General features: G+C 40.4%; 1 protein-coding gene and 1 long non-coding RNA gene across 3 annotated transcripts in view; one reads left to right on the top strand and one right to left on the bottom strand.

The window, feature by feature from the left end:
- KCNB2 (potassium voltage-gated channel subfamily B member 2) overlaps positions 1–23,013 on the top strand; it is a 388,139-nt gene extending 365,126 nt beyond the window's left edge. The window contains exon 3 of the mRNA XM_045454916.1: positions 20,612–23,013. Within this exon, the coding sequence (XP_045310872.1) occupies positions 20,612–22,768 (2,157 nt within the window). The 3' untranslated portion in view covers positions 22,769–23,013. The remainder of the gene's footprint in view (positions 1–20,611) is intronic.
- The window catches only part of LOC123586065, a 78,234-nt gene continuing 57,225 nt past the window's right edge, over positions 4,932–25,940 (bottom strand). For both annotated transcript variants that reach the window (XR_006706579.1, XR_006706578.1), the window contains 2 exons: positions 21,491–21,494; positions 4,932–4,981 (listed from right to left, as the gene is read on the bottom strand). This is a non-coding gene — a long non-coding RNA (uncharacterized LOC123586065). The remainder of the gene's footprint in view (positions 4,982–21,490; positions 21,495–25,940) is intronic.

Genomic DNA, 25,940 nt, shown 5'->3' with positions numbered 1-25,940 from the left:
AAACTTTGTAGGGAGATGGGATTATCACTCCTCTTTTGCTTTGGTTCCATTAGTTAAAACACTTTGGATTCCGTTAACCTTCTAAACTTCCTAGCAATAACCATGTATATAATTGAAAAGTCTTGATGGCTTTAGGAGAAATAGTCCTCAGTTGGGTTGTTGGGATGTAATAGTTTATTTTGCTTTGTTTTAGTTTCGAGGTGGAATTTGGAGTTAAAGTAAGAGAAGTTGCCTATCTGAAAGTGCAATTGAACGATACAAAAGTGATTAAGGCACCCAGTGATCCAAACACGGTAGTTTCATGGGGGAGATGAGAGAATTGAAAACAAGTTAATGAGAAATGTGTATATTGACATTGAGAATATAGCCAATTATTGAGATGTACCACTAACTATTAAAGATAAATTCGTGAATACTATTAACTAGATTAATTACTGGTTAAATTGTGTTTATTGAGCACCTGAGTATAAGCATTATGTTTCAAACTCTAAAGAAAACAAATTTCAGTCAGATCTGTCGCGACCATTGAGGGGTTGTAATCCAGAGGGAGAGATGAGACAGATGACTGATCTCTAAGACCATAGGAAAAAATCCACTGGCAGCGTGAAAAAGATAAGAGCGAGGAAAGCATCCTGTATTCTTTGAACTCCTTCCCTCACATCTATTTCATCCCCAGACAGAAAATAGGCAATGCAGGAGGTAGTTGAAACAATTGGAAGGTTAATGAAATTGTTTAGGAAGGAAAAATTAAGGGGCTGGGAAGGGGAAAGAAGAGATGGATTGGAAAAATGGGATGAATGAATAGAACTTGAGGACTTGGGTGTGGAACCTGAGGAAGAAGAGTTGTACGTAAACATAGACATACAAGTACAATATTAGAACTGGGAGGAAGTACTTTAACTCCTGGGTTCGAAAAATGAAATAAAAGCCATACTGATAGAAATAGAAAAAAATCAAGAGGGATTTGCTGCAGGTAGGTGGGGTGGAGGGTGACATCAAGAGCTTCCTTTTTCAACCAAGATGGACCAGTGGATATGCAGGTGGAAATATCACCTGGGAAGTTGGGAACTTTATAACTGGTCTCAGGAATCTATTTCTAAATCAGGATATCTGTGGCAAGAGTCTGAAATCTTGTGAACCCCCTGAAACCTGGTGCCTAGAAATTATATTAAATGATTATATTAGGGGGTAATTTGAAATCACTTTCCCTCCCATGTGCTATTGTAGAAGGTTAGTTCAATATACAAGACTGTTCATTATAAAGGAAGTTTCTAGACATGAAAAGCAATAAATCATTCAGCTAAGAAGGAAAATTTTCCTTGTGAAACTTTTTCGATGATTACTGAAATTGAGAAATGATTGAAGTGTTTAGTGAGTGAATAAAATGAGATAAACCCGTCTATGGCTAAGAGACACCAAGAATCAAAAGGTTGAAGTTAGCACCAACTATACTTCCAGTGGAAGAGAGTAAATACTATTATCAGTTGCCTAAAAGCAGTCATTAATATGTGAGATATCACCCTTATTATATTGTTCAGATAAAAAAGCCAAAAACAGACAATGGAAATAAGAGGGAATTTATTTATACTATCCTTAAATGAGTATATGGTCATTTTATTAAAAACAAAGAATAAATTCCAGAGTTCAAAACCTGAGATCTAATCAATAGGTCAACTCTACTTAAAATGTCCTTAATTGGTAAGTGTATGTCACGTGAATAAAAGCAAGTATCTAGGTCCAGTTCAAGCAGAATTTTTATTCTGCCAATGGGGTTGAGACTAGGAGAGAAAAAAAGCATTATATACCGTTTATTTAAGTGGTAAATTTTTTAAAAGAATGATGACTCCTTGTACCAGAATACACTTCTCCAATAATATCAGCCTTATAATTAGGCATCATAGGTGAATGGTTTGTGGTATAACTTAAAAGATTCTAGAAATCGCAAACATCTCCATTGCCTGAAATTCTACGATGAGGACATATTCCTTTGGGTCAGGATGCAATCCAGCTCTCATAGTGCCATCAGGTTAGTAGAACACAAGCCAGAGTTAAAGGCTGCTGGACAGATTATTGCTACAGAGAACGGGGACAGTGGAAGGAAGGGGCCTTAAGAGCCCTGCTCAAAGCCCTGAGGAGCCCCAAAGAGGCTGAGAACTTGATGCTACAAGTCAGGGAGTAGGCAGGAGTGTGAAAGGTGCAGAGGAGAGAAGTGGAAGCAGGCTGAAGAGAACCCAGGATAAACAAAACTTGCCCCACAACATTTCCCAGGCTAGCCCGGAATGCCAGTGTACGGTTGGGCAATTATGTTCTCATTTTCAACCTACCTCATCATGGTTTTGCAGAGAGCAAATTAGTTCTGTTCAAGCCATTTCTATTGTGTTTTGGTGTTCTTTGCTTTTATGCCAAAGATGTGGTACCTGACAGTCTCCCAACCATATCATTACGATGAGAACTTTAAAGCAAAAGGATCAAGCGGCATAAAAGTTATGTCTTTTGTGGCGGTGCTACACCATCATCTGTCTGTGCTTTGTTCTCTTATCTGCTTAGATTCTCAGAAGCAAAAATCTATTTATGCAATGAGAGCATGGGGCTGTGGGAATGACACTGTGAGTTTTTATGATTATTTTTATTATATTAACTTTTTTATTTATATATAAAGCTTGGAATCTGTTTTACTCAGCTTAATATCTTAGGAAATAAGATTTAGAAGCCCTAAGGGCCACAGATGGTATTTGTTGGATTTGCATTTGCATAAATAAAAATCTGATGAGATAACACACGTCTTCAACGGGCATTTTTAGGTTGAATACTCAGACCTGGACAAAATCCTAGAAAATGCTTTTTAAGGAATTCTAAGCCAATTTGCACATAATGTGGCAAAATGAATTTTGTATATTATGTTTATCTAAATGATCCAAAACCATAAAATGGTACTCTGATACTATGAGAAAACCAATGATTCGGTCTCGCCTGGAGCCCAAACCTCCCGGCCTCCTAGAGGCTATTTAATGTGGTACAGCTGGCCGGTGACAGCCAGGCCTCTTTGGATTGCAGTTTTATGTGTTATCTTAATATAATGTGTTAGTCATGCCCTCTGCATGTTTGGGGAGGTCAAATTTTAGCTTTTTGGCATATATAAAACTGGCCTGGCACACAGAAGACCTAGAAGTCTAAAAGACAAAGCTGTCCTCTGTAACCAACCCTGCGAACAACAGCTGTGGCCACAAATAAAATAGTCAGTTATTTGTGAGTAAAAAGTGTGGAAAGTCTTTTGGTCACACGTAGGTCTTTTCCAGCACATCCTCAAACATAGGAGGCAATATTAATCTGTATTTTCATCTCCAAAGGAGAGATAGAGCTGTTTGTGTATATAAAGGCATGCAGTTGTAGGTGTGCATATGTTACACCATGAAATTAAGGTCGTTCTATGAAAAATGTCCACCTCTTCACATGTGTGTCTTAGGCACCATATGGAAGGACAGCATCCCCCATAAGTAACCAGGATAGGGTTCCCATTGCCCTGTCCACTAGCTCCTCTTTCTACAGTGGCCCCTTAAGGCATATCAATAGAACACAAAGTCTCCAGAAAAGCCATTTTGAAAACCAAAGAAAGAAGTGATCCTCACTATGGAGATCAAGAAAGATCTTAGAAGCCATGGCATTTAAACTGAGCCTGATTCAAAATAGTCGTATACCACCCAGAACATAGGCTTCTGAACAGACACTCCTTCCTGCCATGAGAAGGACAGGGATGTGTGGTAGCCTTTAGACCTGACCTTCCACCTCTCTTTGTAACTGGTGAATATTTTACAAGCTGTAGGAAATGAGCCATGGCCAGAGGCTGTGACAGGGTGACTATGTGTAAGTCAACAACTGACAAACTTCTACCTAAAAAATAAGAAATTCAGACATGAGGATGTTTAGGCTGTATATGAAACAGATCTGAACATTTGTCATTATATAATCTGTATATTTTTATATGTAGATACCTGGGTGGTTGAATTTTGCATTGCTAACCAGGAATCACTATAGACATAAGTCTTCGTCTGTAAACTATCTGTTGAATATATACAAAACAATAGCCACTGTTAAATGAGGACCTACTGGATGCTGTATATATTTAGGCTCTAATCTTGATCTTATCAGCTCTGTTACTCTGAAGAGTGGATGCCTCATAGTTGTATGAGTGACAGAACTGGGATTTGAATCCAAAACGTGACCTATAAACTAAGGTTGTAGTTTAAAATGATGGAATCAACTATTTTAATATTAACTATGTAAGTCATATGTAACTCTTATGTGATAAATCTTTACCTAATCAAAAATTGGGCCTTTTATTTTGAGACAAATCATATAACTGAAAAACCCACATGATATTTAGAAACCAATATAAATCAATGGTCTGTGTCAATAATACCAACTTTTATTCAATTTTGAATTATTTAATTCAGAGGTTAATAAAAAAATGTCCCCAAATGGCAATAATCACCAAGCATGACTTACTATATGACAGTTCCTTACAACAAAGGTGTATAACCTTATGAACTTTGTAACAATGGTTTACAAATGGATTTACTAGTTATTAATGAAAATTTATCACTCCAGCTTTATCGTAGAAAATATTATGAAGTAAACCACCTGGATCCATTTAAAACCCAAATAGCAAAAGAAACACAAAAAGTGGTAAATAAAAGGCCAGAAATCTAATTGTCAGAATTAAGAAAGGGCTAATATGAATATAATACAGAAGCTATATATAGATAACTCATCGAAGTCCTAAGTCACAAAGTAATATTGAAAGAGTCTGGGGTGCCTGGGTGGCTCAGTTGATTAAGTGTCCGACTTCGGCTCAGGTCATGATCTCACAGTTCGGGAGTTCGAGCCCCGTGTCGGGCTCTGTGCTGACAGCTCAGGGCCTGGAGCCTGCTTCTGATTCTGTGTCTCCCTCTCTCTCTGCTCCTCCCCTGCTCACACGCTCTCTCTAATAAAGATTAAAAAAAAATTATAAAAAAAAAAAAAGAAAGACTAAGGGTTTGTCCTTTTTGGGAGGTGGAGAAAGTAGCCTTCCTTCTCTCCCATTGATAAAAATTATCTAAAGCTCAGCTTTGGAAACATTAGGATCATGTCAGCTTCATATAGGTCATCAAAATAAAGTAGTAAGTATAATTTAGTAACTATTATTATTGTTACCATTATATAGGGGTAGGAATTATGGGTCAACAAAACACTCTATAAAACATTACTCACCTTCCTGATATTCTCTGTTGTATTTTCAGCTATTTCACTTTTTTTGAAAAGTGCTGGTAATAAAGGGCACGTGGGCAACTCAGTTGGTTAAACATCCAACTCTCGGTATCAGCTCAGGTCATGATCTCACAGTTTGTGAGTTCAAACCCCACGTCGGGCTCCGTGCTGACAGCACAGAGCCTGCTTGGGATTCTCTCTCCCTGTCTCTCTGCCCCCCCTGCCCACCTCGCTTGCTCACTCTCTCTCTCTCAAAAGTAAATAAACTTAAAAAAAAGTTTTTAAACCTTAAAAAAAAATTGCTGGTTATGAGTCAAAGAACTGATTTATGATCCACAAAGGGGTTGCTACTCAGTTTGAAAAATGCTATTCAGAGGAGCTGTACATGGGTGCCTGGCTTACTCAGTAGGTAGAGCCTGTAGCTCTTGATCTCAGGGTTGTGAGTTTGAGCCCCATTTGGGGGTAGAGCTTCCTTTAGATAGGTAGATAGATGATAGATAGATAGATAGATAGATAGATAGATAGATAGATAGATACAGATGATAGATATAGATGATAGATAGCTAGATGATAGATAGAGCTTACTTTAAATAGATAAAGTAAGTAAGTAATTTTTAAAAGGAGCTGTACACATGTAGCTATTTTGGTAGGACCTGCTTACCAGGGACTTAAATAGCAGAGAGACAGGGATACACAGTACACTTACTGGTGCTTTTTATGTAAAACTGGTTTATCTAGACAGCAGCATGAGAATTCCCCAATACTTTTATAAAGCAACACTACAGAAAGTGTTTTAAAATTGGGTTTTTTAATTTCCTAACATCAGAGAAATTTCTTGTTGCCTACTTTACCACTTTAATGTTATTTTGTAGTATTTCCTTATTTATCTTTCTCCTGCATGTTGCTGGTATAAGTGACTTCCACAGCTTCTGGACCCACATGTTCTAACTTATAATGGGCTGCTATTTAGAATGCAGGTGTTAATTACCTACTTAACAAATCCTAGCTATTTACTTCCAACAGTAAATACAACTTAGTTTCTCCCAATTAAACTGTTTTTCCTGCTGACTAAGGTTCCAAACCTCTTTGATTTTCCTCTCCTTTGCAAATAACATCAAATCCACTTTTGAAGAGAATATATGGAATGGCTTTAAGTGTTCTCAGCTCTGGGTGGCTCAGTCGGTTGAGCGTCCAACTTCGGCTCAGGTCATGATCTGACGGTTTGTGAGTTTGAGCCCCACGTGAGGCTCTATGCTGACAGCTCAGAGCCTGGAGCCTGCTTTAGATTCTGTGTCTGCCTCTCTCTCTGCCCACCCCTGCTCTCTCTCTCTCTCTCTCTCTCTCTCTCTCTCTCTCTCAAAAACAAATATATATTTTTAAAAAGTTCTTTTTCAATTAAAAAAAAAAAAAGCATTCTCAGCTCTAACACTAAAGATTGGACCCTCTCATTGAAGAACACAACCTGACTATTCTAGTTTCCTAGCGTTTGGGTGACAAAAATACCACAAACTGGATGGCTCAAAACAACAGAAATGTATTCTGTCACAGCTCTGGAGGCTGGAAGTCTACAATCAAGGTGCGTGGGCAGAGCTGTGCTGCCTCCAGAGGCTCTACAGAGGAATCCTTCCTTACCTTGTCCTAGCTTCTGGTGGTTGCTATCAATTCTTGGGATTCCTTGGAGCCATACCACTCCAGTTTCTGCCTCCACTGTCACATAGCTGTCTTCCCTTTGTGTGTCTTTCTGTATCTCTCATGGCCTCCTTATAGGGACAATAGTCATCGGATGTAGGGCCCATTCTAATTGAGTATGACTCCACCTTACCTAATTGCATCTGTGAATAAGGTCACATTCTGAGGTTCTGGGTGTGCATGAATTTAGGAGAGGAGAGCATGATTCTTTTTTTTTTTTTTTTAAGTTTATTTATTTATTTGGAGAGAGACAGAAACAGTGCAAGTGGGGGAGGGGCAGAGAAAGAGAATCCTGAGCAGGCCCCCGCACTCCCAGCGCAGAGCCCAATGCGGGGCTCAAACCCACAAAGCTGCGAGATTATGACCTGAGCCGAAACCAAGAGTCAGATGCTCAACCGACTGAGCCACTCAGGCACCCCAGGAGAGCACTATTCAACCCAGTATGCTGACTTTCCAAAAGGACCATTTATCTCTACCAAACTTACTGAAATTAGGCAGCAACATCCAAAGAAATGAGCTCAATAGCAACTTTATGGGGAAGAGTGTGCCAACTTCAAACAGGAAGTTGTAAGAATAAAATTGTTCTACCTCTAACACTATATACTAGCTAATAATTCTGTCCGAAACTCTGTAGTCCATAGGAAAAAAATGTATTTGGTTAGCGTAAAAATATTAGCATTTCAATGGAATTGTATGACCTCCGGAACATTCTCACACGCACTATATAATGTCATCATCACTACAACCCAATAATGTAGATGAAATTGTCATGAGAAACCCCCAGGCTACACAAGGAGAAACAGTGGCTCCCATCTTGACTCAGGTCATGCGGTTAATTTACTAATGCAGACCCAGAGAGAAGGTCAAGTTCTCTGACTCCTAGCCAAGCATTCTTACTACGGTCAAGCTGAATTTTATTATGTGAAAGTGTTTAAAGCAATGGCTGTCGATTGCAGGCTAGACAGGAGGTCAGGGAGGAAATGGAAGCCACATCAGCATCACCTGTAAGACTTTTTTCTAGTAACTACACCTGCCCATCCCAGAACCCCTGAACAGTGTTGAAAAGCCCACAGGGCCTCACAGCCCACCCTGGTTTCCAGAACTGAGATCCACTTTAAAAATCTGTAGAAGAGCCTCTGAAGCTGATTTTTTTAATGGCATGGTTTTGTGCCTTAGGTCAGAGCTGCTCAAGTTTAAATGTGCACATGAACCCCTCATGAAAACAGATTTGGATTCAGTGGGCCTGTGATGGGATCCAAGATTCTGCACTTCCAGTAAGCTCCCAGGTCATCCTGCTGGCTCAAGGACCACCTTCCGACAAGGCCTTTTAGCCTCCCGACAGAGAATACCGGAGCGACTCTGTACAGATAACAGAATGTATCTAAGGGATTGTAGAAAATGACCACACCAGACAGATATAAAAAGCAGGATCCCTCTGCCCAATAAACACCTCCTTAGTTTCTAATAAGTACAGATGTGCTTGAGCCCATTCCCATCATTCCCTGATCAGTGCTGTCAAAACAAGCCAAACAGGATTCAAATAAAGGCCCTTGTTTTGGATATGCTCTGCTTCCTGGCCTGAAAAACACCCGTCATTGTGCAAGAGAAGCTGCTGCTCCTTTCGGACCCCAGACCGCACAGCAGCCTGCCCCCAGGATCAGCTGTAAAGTGAATCACGCAAGTTTGATGCAGGCACAGCCTGATTGGCTCTCATCCAACAGTTCCTTTGGCAGAGTGTGGCCCTCACACATCTTCTGGCTTCTGGCATCCTGTAATGTGGTCTCAATGATGTTGACCCCAAAGTATTTTTCAGAAGAGCTTTACTGCAGAGATTCATTAAAGGGAAAAATAATGATTGCATTATGGCTTTTTCTTTTCTTTGAAACTGCTGGGACAGTCTTTAGATACGGGGATAATGGTGGAAATAAACCCTTGCATTTCTCTGTCCATGATGATGGATGAACTGATGAGGCCAACGAGGTGGCCAAGGAACAAAGCCAGGTTTCAATGGTGCTTTAATTCGGGAAATTTAGAAGACTTCCTTGGAGAAAGTAGAAGTTGGAGTGGTTTCTCAAATGAGTACGCTTTCAGGGAACAGCTGATATAAATGGGTTCCCCCACTAGTCTTTGCCCTGTGTGATGTCAGAATGTACACGTAAGGTAAAATTTTATAAAAGAAAATAGCTTTGGCAAATAACAGTGTGTGTCTCATAATGTTTTCATGTACCAATAAACTGTTGTTTAATTCTAAGAGATTTTTCTAGTTCTGTTCCAAATGCTGAAGTGCTTGTTAGAATTTTTTGATTTGAAGAAATACTGTTTTCAAAGAAAGTGCTGATTTAAGTCAAGGATCACTCTGGGTTTTCTACCAGCATGAGATACTCATGGAGATAGGTCAGAGCTGCTGTCTTCCTGGTAAACTTAGTGGTAAACACGGTGCCGGGGGCGGGGTTCCTAGACTAGTCATCTTTGCAGCAAGTGAGGTCGAGATTCCACCCTATAAACGTAGTAACATACTTCCTTCTTGAACCCCTTTCCTCCTGCCACTGCAGTAGAAACTTCTCTTGTTTTCAGTTGCTCTCCTCCTCCAATCAGCCCTACACACTGTAATTAGTGATCTTTCTACAGTGCAAATCTGAGCATGCCGGTCCTCGCTTAGCTTTTTTTTGTTTTGTTTTGTTTTGTTTTGTTTTTACTCCTTCCCGCAGTGCCCTCAAGCTTTAGCAAGCACCAGAATCACCTGGAGGACTTGTTAAAACATAGATTTCTGGGCCTCTCCCCAGAGTTTCTGATTCAGTACTATGGAGTGGGGCCTGAGAATTTGCAATCCCAACAAGTTACCACATGATGCCCATGCTGCTGGTCTGGGGGCCACACTTGGAGGAAAACTGGCCTTTGGAGGAGGCCCACCAAACTCTTCATCAGTGCAGTCAGTGCCTTTCAGAATTTGTCCATTGTCTGACTTCTGAGAAGCACGCAGCCCCACTCATCTCTATATCTCCACCTGCATCCAGTCATACCGTACTACTCAGTTCCTGAAATCAGGGTTGTAGGAAAGTTGTGAAAGTAGCACACTGCACAAATGATGGAGGCATCACTCACACGGTCTCTTTGTTGATACCCTCTGGCGTTGCGTTGACTAGTGCACAGCCTACACCCTTACATGTAGCAGCCCTGGAATCACCATGGACTCCTTCATGCCGTGCCTCCTTGTAGATATCCCTACCCATACAAAGTTACTTGGAATTTTCTGAGCAAACCATATGTCTTGGGCTTCAAAGCCTTTGCCCACCTAGTCCTCTCGCCCCATAATGCCCTTTATTCCCTTTTCTGCATTGGCAACTTCAATTCATCCTTGAAGTCCTCCCTCTCAAAGAGCAGATTTATAAGTTAGAATTGTCCTTAGAGCAAAGGAAACATTCTTCCAACAGGAAAAGGAAGAATGTTCTAGAATTTGGATACAACTGTAAATACTCTAGTGTCCAGAACATGCTAAGTATTCAAAATCTGTTTTTTCTCCTTCAGGATTACATGAATTATTTTTTTCAAAGAACTAGAAAGTTGATAAGGAAAAATGGAGGGAGGCTTATTTCCATTTATTTTGTTCTAGTCTGGACATCTCTAAGATGTGTTTTTATATGACATAACAATAATAAATATTTTTTTAAGTTTATTCATTTTTGAGAGAGAGAGAGAGAGAGAGGGAGCATGAGCGGGGGAGGGACAGAGAGAGACAGAGACACAGAATCCAAAGCAGGCTCCAGGTTCTGAGCTGTCAGCACAGAACCCAGTGTGGGACTCAAACCCACCAACCGCGAGATCATGACCTGAGCCGAAGTCAGTCACTTCACCGACTGAGCCACCCAGGTGCCCCAATAATAGATAATTTTTTATTATTTTAACAAATTACTTTAACAAATAAATTTGTATTTTAACAAATTACATTTGTAAATAAACATTGCAAATCGAACGTACAGCATTCTTAAGTTTACACCTTTATAAAGTTTTTTACTTCTTTTCTGTGATGCTTGACTTTTGATTACACTGATGTGTGTGTGCACATAGTGTGTACATATGAGTGTGCGCATGCATGTGTACGTATTTTTGAAGTTAAAGTATAATTGGCCTATAACATTCAGTTTGTTTCAGGTGTCAAACATAATGATTCGATATTTCTATACACTGTGAAATGAAAACCACGGTGGGTCTAGGTAATATCCGTCACCATACTTAGTTACAAAAAAATTTCTTGTGATGAGAATTTATAAGATGTATTCCCTTAGCAACTCTCACATATGCCACATAGTGTCACTAACTATAGTCACCATGCTACACACCACATTCCTATGACTTATTTTCTAACTGGAAGTTTGTACGTTTTGACTCCCTTCACCCATTTCTTCACCTCTGGCAAACCACCAGTCTGTTCTCTGTACTTGTTTTTTTTTTCTTTTTTTTTGGTTCTGCTTTTGTTTTAGATTCCACATATAAGTGAGGTCATATGATATTTGTCTTTCTTGTGAATGTTTTTTAATGGATAACCTCCATTATTAATTCTTCTCTGTGGCTTAACGTTTTATTGCATAAACCTGAATCTACCCTGGATCTGTACATGGAACTATCACTTCCTTTACTGGTTGAATGAACTGCAGATTCCAAATCATACTCAGCAAAAAATGTGACATAGAATAAATACAGCACTTTTCTTTAATAAAACGTATCCTTCTGTGAAGGTGAAGCCCAAAGCTAATATATAGTCAAAAGCAGGCTTCTTGAAGAATAAGATTAAAAAAAGAAAAAAGTCTGCTCAACATGATGAGAAAAGAAAGGATTAGTAAAAAGTATAACTTAAACCTATAAAGAGATTATGTTGCTGAACTTGTAAAGCTGGTCTGTTATCATATACATATACAAAGTGATCTATGTATAATACATATACAAAGTGATCTATGTATAATATGAATTTCTATTGTTAAAAAAATGCTATTGCTGGTTAAAGCTTTTAGGTTGACACTGGGCCACATGGAAGCAATGGAACATGACTAACAACCTGTTTTATTCTTCTGGGTGTTCTGTGGTAGGCACTGTAAGAAATTTTATGAAAAATAGGGAGTTAGTGCCCTCCAGAATTCTAAAATTTTGGCCTGAGAAACAAAAATATCTCCTATGAAATTGTCAAATGATTATTTAAGAAAGTACTGTCCCAAGTACTGTCCCAAGAGACTCCCCACGATTTAAATTTGTCACTCCTCCTCCTGGAGCACTGCTGTTAATGTGACTCCATCCCAGCACCTCCTAAGCTCTCAGTTCAAACTTCAGACTTCCGGGAGCAAGAAAATCTGATCAGGCAAGCCTAGAGCAGTGGATTAACATACCAAAGAAGTAAGATTGCCAGAGCAAATACAGAATGCCTTGTAAATTTCATATAAACAAATTTTTGTAGGTTTTTTTTTTTTTTTTTTTTGAGAGAGAAAAAGCATGAGTTGGGGAGGGACAGAGAGAGAGAGAGAGAGAGAGAGTCCCAAGCAGGCTCTGTACTCATAGTGCTGAGCCTGATGCAAGGCTCTAACTTACGAACCATGAGATCATGACCTGAGCCAAAGTCAGACGTTTAACCGACTGAGCCACCCAGCCGCCCCACAAATTTTTCTTAGTATAGGTATTCGCGTACGAAAGTTTGATTCAAATATAACAGCATCCTGTTTTCTGTTTCCTAAGTCTGGCAGTCCTCCTGGGAGGCACCTCTCTGAGTACAAGCAAGGCTGCCAAGGGAGACCATGTGAGTCCAAGTAACTGCAAGATGTGTCCTCTATACCTTCTGTGTATCTGGTAAACCCAGGAAATCAATGCCATAAGCATTCAGGAGAGGCCACTGTAATGTGGAGTGCCAAGGGAGGATTTCTGGAAGGACAGATGGAGGACAGTGGGATGAAGGGGATGATGTACCCAGGACGCATATAATATATGGATAGATTCAATAGATGATAGATAGATAGATAGATAGACAGACAGACAGACAGATATATAGATAATGTGTGGAGAGAGACAGAAACTATATATGTAGATATAGAGGTATATAGTGAGACACACAGAGTGGTAGCCAGGAGTTTTCCAGACTCTGTCTTGCAAACAGCAGGGACCAGCCATGGTGCGGTAGTCAGTGCCCCAGTGGTAAGATAAGTTTAAAATAAATGCTAATACATTATGTATACATAGACATAGAGATAGAGAATGGATAGATAGATAGATAGATAGATAGATATTAGAGATGTGAGAAAGAGATTATGAGAGAGATTATGTATGCAGCTGACCCTTGAACAACATAGGGGTTAGGGGCACCGAACCCCTGCACAGGTAAAAATCCATATATTACTTTTGGCTCCCCAATTCTTAACTAATAGCCTATTGTTGACCTGGAGCCTTACCAGTAACATAAACAGTTGATTAACATGTACATATTTTGTATGTTATATTTATTATATATTGTATTCTTACAATATATAAGCTAGAGAAAAGAAAAATGTTAAGAAAATCATAAGGAAGAGAAAATACACTTATTGTCCTGCACTGTATGAAAAAAAAAAAATCTGCATGTAAGTAGACCGATGCAGTTCAAACTGTCAAACTGTGCTATCCAAGAGTCAACTGTGTGTGTGTGTGTGTGTGTGTATATATATATATATATATATATATATGTATGTATGAGAGAGAGAGAGAGAGATTAAGGAAGTAACTAACACAACTGTGAGGACCAGCAACTTTGAAATCCATACGGCAAGACAGCAGTCTAGAAATTCAGGTAAGAGTTGATGTTGTAGTCTTGAGTCTGAAATCCACAGAGCAGGCCAGGCAGACTTAGGCAGGATTTCTGTGTTGCAGTCTTAAGATCAAAGTGCTGCTTCTTTGGGAAACCTGTCTTCACCCTTAAGACCTTCAACTGATTGGATGAGGCCTATCCACATTGTGGAGGGTAACCTGCTTTATTCAGAGTCTGCTCATTTAAATGTTAATCACATCTAAAAACATGTGATCTAAAAAACTAAAAATCTAAAAACCTTCACCACAACTTCTAGACTGGTGTTTGACCAAACAACCAGATACCACAGACTAGACAAGTTGACCCATAAAATTAACCATCAAGGTCCTCAAAACAATACTGTGTAGCTAAGTGAAACAAGTATTTATTTTCCACATTTTCTATATGGGAATACAAAGTCCCAGAAAAGCTAATCATAGTGCCCATGGTCACAAAACTAGTAAAGTATATCAGAACAGGTTTCAAACTCTAACCTTTCAACACTAAGCCCTATATTGTCACCACCCCCTCTCCACTTCCCAGGAACTTATGAGGCTCCCTGAATCTTCATTTCTTCCTCTATACAATGAGAAATGGAATATTTCCAAATTCTCCTCTAACTTGAGTGTTCTATGATTTGTTTTTACAGCCTAGTATCAAGTTAAATGAAATCTGTTCCAAGGATAAACTCCACTCATTCTCTTCTTGTGTCCCTCCCCCCAAATCCATCATTCATTCACAGACTAAATGGAAGAATCTAAGCATTTGTGTTGTGCTTTCTTGGGGAAGGAGGGGAGGCGAAGCAGTCTACAAAACCGGAGAGCGATGCTCGCTGCCCTTGAGGGGTTAGGAGGGGCAGGAAGTTTGTGCTCAGCCCAGCTTGGCCAGTCTCCATTTTCACTCTCTGGCTCCTGAAGACTTGCAAGAAGGAATGACCTAAAAAGAAGTTACCCAATGGTTGGAGTGTGTGTAAGATGAAAGGTATCTCCATCTTTCTGTTGCTCCTTTCTCTGCAGAGTTACTGTGAATAAAATTCAAGTTTCCTTCACCAGCCTTCTACCCAATCACTTGCTTCCTAAAACCTAACCTTTTAAAATACAGAAACATATCATCATGAGTAGTGAAACAAAGCTTATTCCTGGAGATACCAAGAAACTATTAAAACAGTGTCTTCAGTCAGAAGATAACCAAAAACTCTTCTCTCAAAGAATCGGTTTTGTACATGAGAATAAAAAAATTGAAAGAAGAATTCGATAGTATGTGGAACTAGAATGTTTCTCACACCCTTCCCCAAATGAAAGGCATTATACAGGCTGACTGCTGACCTCAGTTTGAGCATGGATGACTAAGTCTTTTCAAACCCTCATTGAACAGCACACGAATGGAGGTGGTGGAGGACTGAATTCCTGGGTTCCTGTTACCCACAGGGCCAAAATAACGGACAGGCAACTGAACTTTTCAGTGATGCACCTGCTTTGCATGTGTCATGCTCACATCAGTTAGCACATAAGGACTTCATGCTAGCATGTGCAGATCAGCAGAGGGTACTTAAGCACAGATTCCCTTTTGTCCTGGGAGAGCCAAGGGAACATTCTGGAGAAGAAAGAGCTAGTAGTCAACTGAGGACCACCAGTGTAGAGGACAGCACCAGGTATTCTAGGAATATGAGAAGCTAGAACTGCAAATTTAGATGGTTCTTCCAAAGGATTTACTTTCTGGTTTGCTTTTCTTAAAACCAAAGGATTTACTTTCTGGTTTGCTATGGTTGATAGTGTCTTTAGAAATAGGATATCTGCTCTCTCGCTCTCTCTCTCTCTCTCTCTCTCTCAATGAATAAACATTAAAAATTTTTTAATAAAATAAAAAAGGGGCACATGGGTAGCTCAGTCACTTAAGCGTCCGACTTCGACTCAGGTCATGATCTCACTGCTCATGAGTTCGAGCCCCGTGTTAGGCTCTGTGCTGACAGCTCGGAGCCTGGAGACTGCTTCAGATTCTGTGTCCCCCTCTCTCTATCCCTCCCCTGCTCATGTGCTCGCTCTCTCTCTCTCTCTCTCTCAATGAATAAATGAACATCAAAAAAAATTTTTTTTAAAAAGTAGATCAGTGGGTGAAATCATGATATTCTAACCAACTTCTAGTCTCTTCCCTTGACAAATGGTTTAAACTTTAGCTTATGTGTTCATGCCTTGTCCTTTTTCTGAAAGTAGAAAATTATTTATGCTCCTAATAATGTTTGTCACAGGATTTTTCCTTCCTGTCAATTTAAATAAGCTGGTTCAGAAAATCCTTTTTTTTTTTTTTTTTTAAAAAAAGAGTTCTTCTTCTTTTTTTTTTTTAATGTTTGTTTATTTTTGAGAGAGTGCGAGCAGGGGAGGAATAGGGAGAGCCAGAGATACAGAATCCAAAGCAGGCTGCAGGCTCTGAGCTGTCAGCACAGAGCCCGATGCAGGGCTCGAACACACAAGCCATGAGATCATGACCTGAGCCGAAGTCAGACGCTTAACTGACTGAGCCACCCAGGTGCCCCTCTCCTAAAAATTCTTATCATCACATTCCCCATATTGTTTTCTATTTCTGATAAGTTTTGTTTTTAAATGTGTTCTATCCCGCTAGGAAGAGAAAGCCCGTATGCTATGTAGTTCAGAGCCTGAAACTCAGTTTCACCTTCCAGTTTATATTCATGAAGGAAGGAAGAAGAGGGTAGGGAAGAGGGGAGAGAGAGAATGTACCCACACTGACCTTCAGTGCAAAGCACAGACGTTTCCATGTGCTTTTGTGGACTATTGGACATCAGTGAATTTAAAGCAGATATGAAATTGTATCTAAATGGGGGATAAACAGTCCAAGTATATTTCATTTCCTCTTGATGCTGGCCAAAGACTGTGTCCAGACACACGTCCAGCATTCCTTGCACTTATCTGACTTTACATTTTATAGGTTGCTTCATGTGCATTATCTAGTTTGATCCTTACTGACCCTGGGAGGCAGACAAGACAAATGTGGTTCACCTCATTTTACGGATAAGGGACCTGAAGCTCAGAGAGGCAGCCGGCTTGTCCAAGTGGTCCACAGAGGTAGAGGCATGTGTTTTAATTCCCTGTCTTGTGTTCTTTCCACCACAAAACACCCAGTAACACCATTATATCCCTTCAAAGGATATCACATCAACAAGTTGGTGCAATTGAGGCAAGTCTCCCAACTGCCTTACTTCCTCTCACTGATATCAATGCAACCAATTTTTGGTACCTATTAATGCAAGTGTCAGGGGCCCTAATCTTAACTCCGTGTGATCCTCTGAATTTCTGTGTTTATGTGAAGAATTAACGTCATTTTCCAGGTGATTCAAAATGAAAGAAAAGTTTTTTCCAGAAAGACTGTCTATTCCCAGTAACCAAATGCTTAGAACAGAACAGGGCAATAGTTTTCAAAGTCTTCTCATCTGACTTTTTATTTCTTAAGCAACAAAAGTATATTTTGGCCATTCAACCAAATGATAGGATCAGTTGCGATTTGTCCTTGGTATAGATGGCACACATGACTGGTATTAGCAAAAGGTGGTGGTTTAGAAAGAGAATCGTCACATGTAAGAGGTGAAGGGGACTGTGGAGGGGCGCCTGGGTGGCTCAGTCAGTTGAGCGTCCGGCTTTGGCTCAGCTCATGATCCCGCAGTTTGTGGGTTTGACCCCGCATCGGGCTCAGTGCTGACAGCTCGGAGCCTGGAGCCTGCTTCAGGTTCTGTGTCTCCCTCTCTCTCTGCTCCTCTCCTGATCGTGCTCTGTCTCTCTCTCTCTCTCTCTCTCTCTCTCTGTCAAAAATAAATAAACATTTAAAAAAATTTTTTTTAAAGAAAAAAAGAAAGGGACCGTGGAGATGACCTAGTCCATATCTCCAAGGGAGTCGGCCAATATCGCACAGATAATTGTTTGGAATTTCTGCATTTCCCCTTCATTTGCCATGTGCAGACCTAAGTCTGCTTGGTAGAGCTGAGATACACAGCCAGCTCTGGAGTCCAGTTGTTGGAGGCGACAGGAGTTCAACATCTAACTTGTGCGTGGTTAGGATAAAAGAAGTAATGCCTAAGTGCCATAAGGGTTTGCTATACTAAAAAATATCCATGTTTAGAAGTGTATCCTGTAGCTTAGACCAAAATGCCACATTTATTATATTTATTTTGTTAAAACACTACAATAAAACAATAAGCTCGCATTTGGCTTATTGCACCACACATCATCTTTGGTATATATTGAATAATTTATCTAAAGCGCTGTCTTTCTGGGAGAACTCCAAGCTTCACAAGATATTTAAAATAACCATTTCTCTAAACTGAGAGCAAATGGATTTTGACAGATTAAATTTGAACATGAGACAGAAAATAATGCGCTTCAGTACCTATGGTTTCTTTAATATGAATATGGGGTTGCTAAGAGCTTGAGTGTTTGGTATTTTTAGTCATTCTTTTCCTTCAAGAATGTACTCCAAATCACATTGGGCATGTGCTGAATTTACAGGTATAAAGAGCAGCCGTGTTTGTTAAGTTGCCATCATCTGGCCTATAGACTGTATTAGGACTCTACAGTGTTTCATTAGTTCCCCAAGTTAGCTACTGAAGTCAAATGAATTACAGTCAAAATGTGATTGTGGAGCCAAGGAAAACTGAAGGTCCACCCTGGACCATCCAATTTTGCCCTTTGTCCAAAAGGTTGGAAGATAATGGAATGGCTTCATTTGTAATTCTACTCTTCTCCTTGATCTTTGAAGTGACAGTCATTAGTAAGATGCATCCAAAATGGGCAGGTGAACAGATAAGATATAGAAAACCTAGAATATGGATTAATGTAAGAATGATGGCAGCAACCCCAGTACTTAAAATGCCCACTTAATATAATATATTTACTAAACAACAGTGTGACTGCCTAGAAAATACAGAGGGACTGGTTACTTATGGTAAGAGCATAAGAATGGATGGGACCTGGCCAGTGCTCCCTAAGGAATCTTGTAGTGACAGAATTTTGTTAGTGCCGCCCCGCCATTGGCCTCTGCGGGTGGAAATTTGAGGTGAGCATTCCCAACTTGCCCTTAAGAAACCCTCTGAACCCATTATCCATGGGTTTATCTAAACCTTCTAGGAGGATGTCTAACTTTAGCCTCCACAACCTCTTAGAATAGGATGAATAGAACCTTTTTTCTACTGCGATTCATTGACCCACATTTTTAAAGGAAATTCTGAAGGATACTCAAGTCAAAAGTACTTACTTTAGTTTTGTTTAAGAAAAAGATTTAAAACACTAAGAGTAAAATACTGTTCTTTAAGTTAAGGAAACATACATCTTTATTCAATATCTGTAACACACTCTTACATATGTTATACTGTGGTGTTACTTGAGAGAGATTTGAGGAGAAAGATGGAAGCTGGAAGAACAGGAACAAAAAAACAATGAAAGGTATAAAGGAGGCATAAAAGAATGGGTAAGGAGAGTAACCCAGAAGTAGAGAAACTGACAAGGATAAAGAGAAGAAAATGGAGGGAGAAAGATGAACAAGAGAAGACTCTTGTTTAGAAGTCCTGATGTCAGAGACAAACTAATTTTTTCATGATCTCAGGTTTACTGCGCTGTAGGGTCTCAAGCTGCTTAATCATCGTCCTTTGAAATATTTACTTGATGCTAAATCTTTAAATTAAATGGTCACTGTCAGGATATTTTTCTTGGAGCTGCACATAGTAACTGAGACCAATGACAGCTCCCAAGACCATTGACAAAAGTCAGATGAAACCAAGCAAGCCAGGCCTAATCTAGGTAAGAGAGGCTTCCTATATCACCAAGAATTGTGTGTCCCAGATGCACCATCTTTACAAACCAAAAAAGTGCTTCCTCCTGTTGCTCTCAAACTTTCGTCTTCATTCTCGTCCTTATAAATCTAGAACACCAGCTTACAGTAAAGAAGTCCCTACTTGGGCTGCCTCTATTGTGCATGGTTCCACAATTTCCCACATACCTGTTCTTGGCCTTTGTCTTCCCAGAAAGATGCTACCAAGTTCCCCTATTCATTTCAGCCTCTAATAATATGGGTACCTTTCATTTGTTTAGCAATATTTGTGTGTCATGCAATTTTCACAACCACCATGTAACAGCTATGACTGCTGTCTTCATTCTACTGCTGTCTTTCATTCTAAAATTTATGAGATTTTCATTCTATGACTGCTGTCTTTCATTCTAAAATTTATGAGATTTTCCTTGACTAAATTAAGCTAGCTCTAATCTTCCTTTCCCACATGATGCTGGCCAGAAGTCCGCACGTCCCAGGATGAAGGCTGTACTGACTTGGTTCTGCCATCAGTGCTTACCGCATAAATGGTATCTGTTGTACGAGAAGCATTGTTGTACTGAGTGCCATAGTATCTCTCCATGTGTAGGTCTGCATTCGTGGTTTTAGTTGTAGACCAAAGCTTCTAGAAACCACAAATTCTGTCTAGCCTATTGTACCTCTCAGGCAATTTCACTTAAAGAAACACAAACCGGGTGGTTGAGAGAGAAAAATAACCGACAACTAAGAGAGGAGAGATTGCTCCCCAAAGTGATTCCAAAGGGTGGTTACTGACACAGGTGTGGCTCGGAGCAATGGCAGGGGTGAGGGAATGGACTTTTTTCAAATTTCTTAGGCCCTAGAATTTAAATGTTTACTGTGCTGGGCTTCTAAGTGAGATGAACTCATAAAAAGTGAAAGTGTTTGCATTGGTTAGGGAATTTTAGGTTGTAAAATTCCCTTCTTGCAATATCTTTGAGCAATCCAGATCATTTAAAGAACGGGGAACCCATATGTCTCCCAGCTGCCTAAGCAACTAAGAGGATTTGCTAACTTGGACTTCCTTCTCTTTTCCAGATCTTGGCCATCGTGTCTATCCTGTTCATCGTACTCTCCACCATTGCTCTGTCTCTCAACACTCTTCCAGAGCTGCAGGAAATGGATGAATTTGGACAACCCAACGACAACCCCCAATTAGCACACGTGGAGGCTGTGTGTATTGCTTGGTTTACCATGGAGTACCTTTTACGCTTCCTGTCCTCACCAAATAAGTGGAAGTTCTTTAAAGGCCCACTAAATGTCATTGATTTGCTGGCCATCTTGCCATATTATGTCACCATCTTCCTCACGGAGTCCAACAAGAGTGTGCTGCAGTTCCAGAACGTGAGGCGCGTGGTTCAGATCTTCCGGATCATGCGCATTCTCAGAATCCTGAAACTCGCCAGACATTCCACAGGCCTGCAGTCTCTGGGGTTCACCCTCAGACGGAGTTACAACGAATTGGGCTTGTTGATATTATTTTTGGCCATGGGGATAATGATATTTTCCAGCCTGGTGTTTTTTGCTGAGAAAGATGAAGATGCTACCAAGTTCACCAGTATCCCGGCATCGTTTTGGTGGGCCACCATCACCATGACCACCGTAGGCTATGGTGACATTTACCCGAAGACATTATTGGGGAAAATCGTGGGAGGCCTCTGCTGTATTGCCGGGGTCCTGGTTATTGCCCTTCCCATCCCAATCATCGTGAACAATTTTTCTGAATTTTACAAGGAGCAAAAACGCCAGGAGAAGGCGATTAAAAGGAGAGAGGCTCTTGAGCGGGCCAAGAGGAATGGCAGCATCGTTTCTATGAACTTAAAAGATGCCTTTGCCCGAAGCATGGAACTGATAGACGTGGCCGTGGAGAAGGCAGGAGAGTCAGCCAACACGAAGGACTCGGCTGATGATAATCACCTCTCTCCAAGCCGGTGGAAGTGGGCCAGGAAAGCTCTGTCAGAAACAAGCTCCAACAAATCTTTCGAGAATAAGTACCAGGAGGTTAGCCAGAAAGACTCCCACGAGCAGCTGAACAACACTTCTTCCTCCAGCCCCCAGCATCTGAGTGCCCAGAAACTGGAGATGCTGTACAACGAAATCACCAAGACCCAGCCTCACTCTCACCCGAACCCAGACTGCCAAGAACAGCCCGAGAGGCCGTCTGGGTACGAAGAAGAGATAGAAATGGAAGAAGTGGTCTGCCCGCAGGAGCAGCTGGCTGTGGCACAGACCGAGGTCATTGTGGACATGAAGAGCACCTCCAGCATAGACAGCTTCACTAGCTGTGCCACCGACTTCACAGAGACGGAGAGGTCGCCCCTGCCGCCACTGTCCGCCTCTCACTTGCAGATGAAGTTCCCGCCCGACCTCACAGGGACAGAAGAGCACCAAAGAGCCAGGGGGCCCCCATTTCTCACACTAACCAGAGAGAAAGGGCCTGTGGCCAGGGATGCCACCCTGGAATATGCTCCGGTCGACATAACTGTGAGCCTGGATGCCAGCGCTTCCCAAAGCGGGCTCCACGGCCCTTTGCAGTCTGACAGTACCTCCGAGAGCCCTAAGAGTTCGCTGAAAGGCAGCAACCCGCTAAAAGCCAGATCCCTCAAAGTGAACTTTAAGGAAAACAGAGGCAGTGCCCCACAGACCCCGCCCAGCACTGCCAGGCCACTGCCGGTCACCGCGGCTGACTTTTCCCTCACTACCCCGCAGCTCATCAGCACCATCCTCTTAGAAGAGACCCCCTCCCAGGGAGACAGACCCTTGCTGGGCACCGAGGTTTCGGCACATTGTCAGGGACCTTCCAAAGGGCTGACCCCTCGGTTTCCCAAGCAGAAACTCTTTCCTTTCTCGTCGAGAGAGAGGAGGAGCTTCACGGAAATAGACACTGGCGAAGACGATGACTTCTTAGAGCTCCAGGGGCCAAGACAGGACATGCAGGCCGACCCCAGCCCAAACTGCTGTGCAGATAAACCTAGTGATGGAAGAGACCCTTTAAGAGAAGAGGCCTGTGTGGGCTCTTCCTCCCCCCAGGACACAAGTCACAACTGTAGGCAAGACATTTACCATGCTGTGGCTGAAGTAAAAAAGGACAATAGTCAAGAAGGGTGCAAGATGGAAAACCACTTGTTTGCCCCAGAAATTCATTCCAACCCAGGAGACACAGGTTATTGTCCCACACGTGAAACCAGCATGTGACTAGTTACAAAAGCAATAAAAAAAAAAACTTGTTTCTTAAAAATGAGGTAATAATGCCCGTGAACTAAAAAAATGGGAAGCCCCCCCCAAAAAAGTGCATAAAATGTTATTTTTGCATGGCATGAACAGTTTAGTTTAAGTACTGTTTAAATAAAGAGTCAAGACTGCATTTTGTAACAAACACAAAATGACTGAGGAACGGTGAACAAATAAAGAGAGCTCTATTAGGAACCAGTATTCTGCAATGTCTGACATTTTTGATCCTTTCATTTCAAATTGTAGACAGATTTTCAACTTTTTGCTTTTCTGTTACAATGAATTTTAGAATTTGCACATGAAAGGATGAAATGTCACTGCATGTATTCATAATTATGAGGATCAAGGTGCTTTGAGCTTGCAAAATGCCTAACTTTGTAAATAATGGGACCTGGGATGCAAAATTGTCAAGAACATACGGAAACAAGTTTCTGAGACACAGGTACTTCCTTTACAGCTACTGCCCCGAGGGGCTGTACAGACTTCTTGTTGCGAAATTGCAACCTCTTCTTAAACCATCTCACATATCTTGCTTTGGGTCATAAAGCTCTTATAAGTACATTTGTTTAAAGGAATACAGTATTTTTATTGTGACATAATTCATAGGGTGCATTTTTCTTTTGTGCTTCTGCTTACTCGTGGCATTTGTGATTCTATTTATAAATCATGAAAATAGGCAAGATTTAATGACCAGACATCAACAAATTTGAAATTTAAGCTTGAAATTTTGCCAATTATATATCCTGCCACAGCCTAAAAACCTGAAAATATTTCAAAGGCTATACAACTAAACTTTTTTTTTTAATGTCACTCCACATTTGGAAATCACTTTCTTTTTTCTTTTTTTTTTTTTTTTTAGTTGTATGTTGGCCATCTAAAGATGATTGTATTTTCCACTTGTATCCAACATCAACTGTTCTGTCTAAAGAACTAAAGATAGAATGCAGATATGCCAAAGTGGGAATTCCAAACATGATTTTTGATGAACTAAAAGCAAAGCTGTTTAAGTAAGACTGCCACCCCTCTCATAGATAGCTGGGTTCAGAAATGAGTTACCATAAAAAGAGCCCTGGCCTGGCAACAGGTCACCCAGTATTTCCCAGTGGGGAGAGGGACGGCTGCCGCCTGGGGAGGGCTCCAGGTGCCATAGCACCTGCCAGTAAGTGCAGCAACTGGAAACACCCTCACGTTTCCAACGTCCCCAAGCATCGTCAGGATCACCGTTATTGAAAGCCACTTCCAGCATTTTCCACTGAAAACACTGAAATCCAGAGGACTTAAAACACTTGCTGGTGGTTACCCTGCTGGTGAAGTCTGTACTAAGAACCCAGGTCGTTTGAATGCATTTTGCTTCGCAGGAAATTAAGGCTCTGATTCCAGATCTGCAACTACCAGATGTGTGATGCTGGACAAGCCTTGTAAACTTCTCAGTTTTACGCCAATGAAACCCAGACAAAACTATTTCTAAGCTCCCTTAAGACTCCAAATTAATATGATTTTTGGTTTCTCAGGAACGTCCAAGTTTTGCCTCAGCATAATGCATTTTGTATGTATGTGTGTGCATTGTGTGTGTGCGTGTGTATGTATGTGTGTGTGTGGTTCATGGAAAGAGTTGGAAAATTCTGGACCAAATTTAAAGCACAACTTTTATTTAAAGTAAAAATGCTAAATTTTATTCTGTTTTTCAAATTATGATAAAAACACTGGAAAAGACAACCCACATATTTAGATCATCAGGCTTTAAGGAGTAACATTTATTAGCAGAATCTGGTCATTATATCTCATATAAGAAAACAAGTTAGATGCTTAGTTGAGATCCAAGCATCCCTACTGCTAAAAAACAATTTTAAATATTTCTTTTTCACTGTGCTTAGAATTTCTTAAGGTTTTCATGTTTGTCTCAAAACACAACCTGTCGGGTTTGTGGTCATTAACTATTGATATTTACATTATTCATACTTATTTCAGTGTCTAAAGCAAAATGTTGATCTGTTTTTGTAAATCTAGAGTGTTTGAATTTTCTACCTAGAGTTTTTTAAGTCAGTCACGTCTGCTGTTAGAAGAGCAAATGAGTTATGAAAAGCATTTTCTTTACATAGTCTCATGAATTATTTTTTAATGTCTGTTATTGAACTAATTTTTTTTTAATTTATCTGTATGCACAGGTGGATTTGTCTTACTGCCCTGATGGTTCACAAATGCCCACTTTCATGTGTCCATTAGGCTTTCTACTGAGAACCTTGCTCCAGAATGCTTAATGTTAGAAATCTTGCCTAGATAAGGAATCCTAAACATTGCACCCTGGAAGCATTTTCCCTAAAAAGTTTTTTCCCTTTAATATTTTTTTTTAGTTTCAAAGAGTTTTCAAGAACATCTTATAGAAAGCTTGGCCTTCACTTCTTCTTAGCCCTTCTGAGCCTAAAAGTCTTCAGCTAGGAAAGAAAAAAATGCTCCTCTAAAAAAACAAAAACAAAACAAAAACCTGACTTTGTTGTTTCATAGGGAGGCAGTTTGGGAACTAAGGGATCCCAGAATGCACTTCTGCAGCACTTGCTAAACCTTTTCAAAGAACTGCACCTGACTCCGAGAATGAACGTGTGTATGCCTGAGATGGTCTGCAAATATACCAAGCACAGAATTCTTTCAAAGTCTTATTTTTACATTAAAAATTCATGTAAATGCTGCATTTTACTGCATATGTTTCAATATAAAAGAAATGATGTTTTATATTGCTTATCAACTAGTAAAACTGATACTCTTATAACTTCATACACCTCTTTTGTACCCCCCTGGAAAATATATCCCTAGTTTAAGAAGCACTGCATGGATGACAAGGACATAGATTGGCTCCTTGAGGACCCTGGGAAGTTTCTGCTGCTAGGAAAGTGTCCTCATTGGTAGCTAGCTCAGTGACCAAGGACAAACTTCAGTGAGTAGAGACTATTTGAATGAATGAAAAAAGAACACAATCTCAAGAATGGTTAACTTGATTCTTCTAGCTATCTCAACAACCAGTGAAAATTGCCACAAGATCATCTTAGCTCAAAAACTGAGATCAATCATAAAAGTATAGAAATGGGAACATGGATAAATGTCTCGGGTTGGATCGCAAATACAAGAGTGACATAATTGAGTG

The sequence above is a fragment of the Leopardus geoffroyi genome, chromosome C3, assembly GCF_018350155.1.
Source record: "Leopardus geoffroyi isolate Oge1 chromosome C3, O.geoffroyi_Oge1_pat1.0, whole genome shotgun sequence".
Classification (NCBI taxonomy): Eukaryota; Metazoa; Chordata; class Mammalia; order Carnivora; family Felidae; genus Leopardus; species Leopardus geoffroyi.
This window is presented reverse-complemented; position numbering and strand designations above follow the sequence as displayed.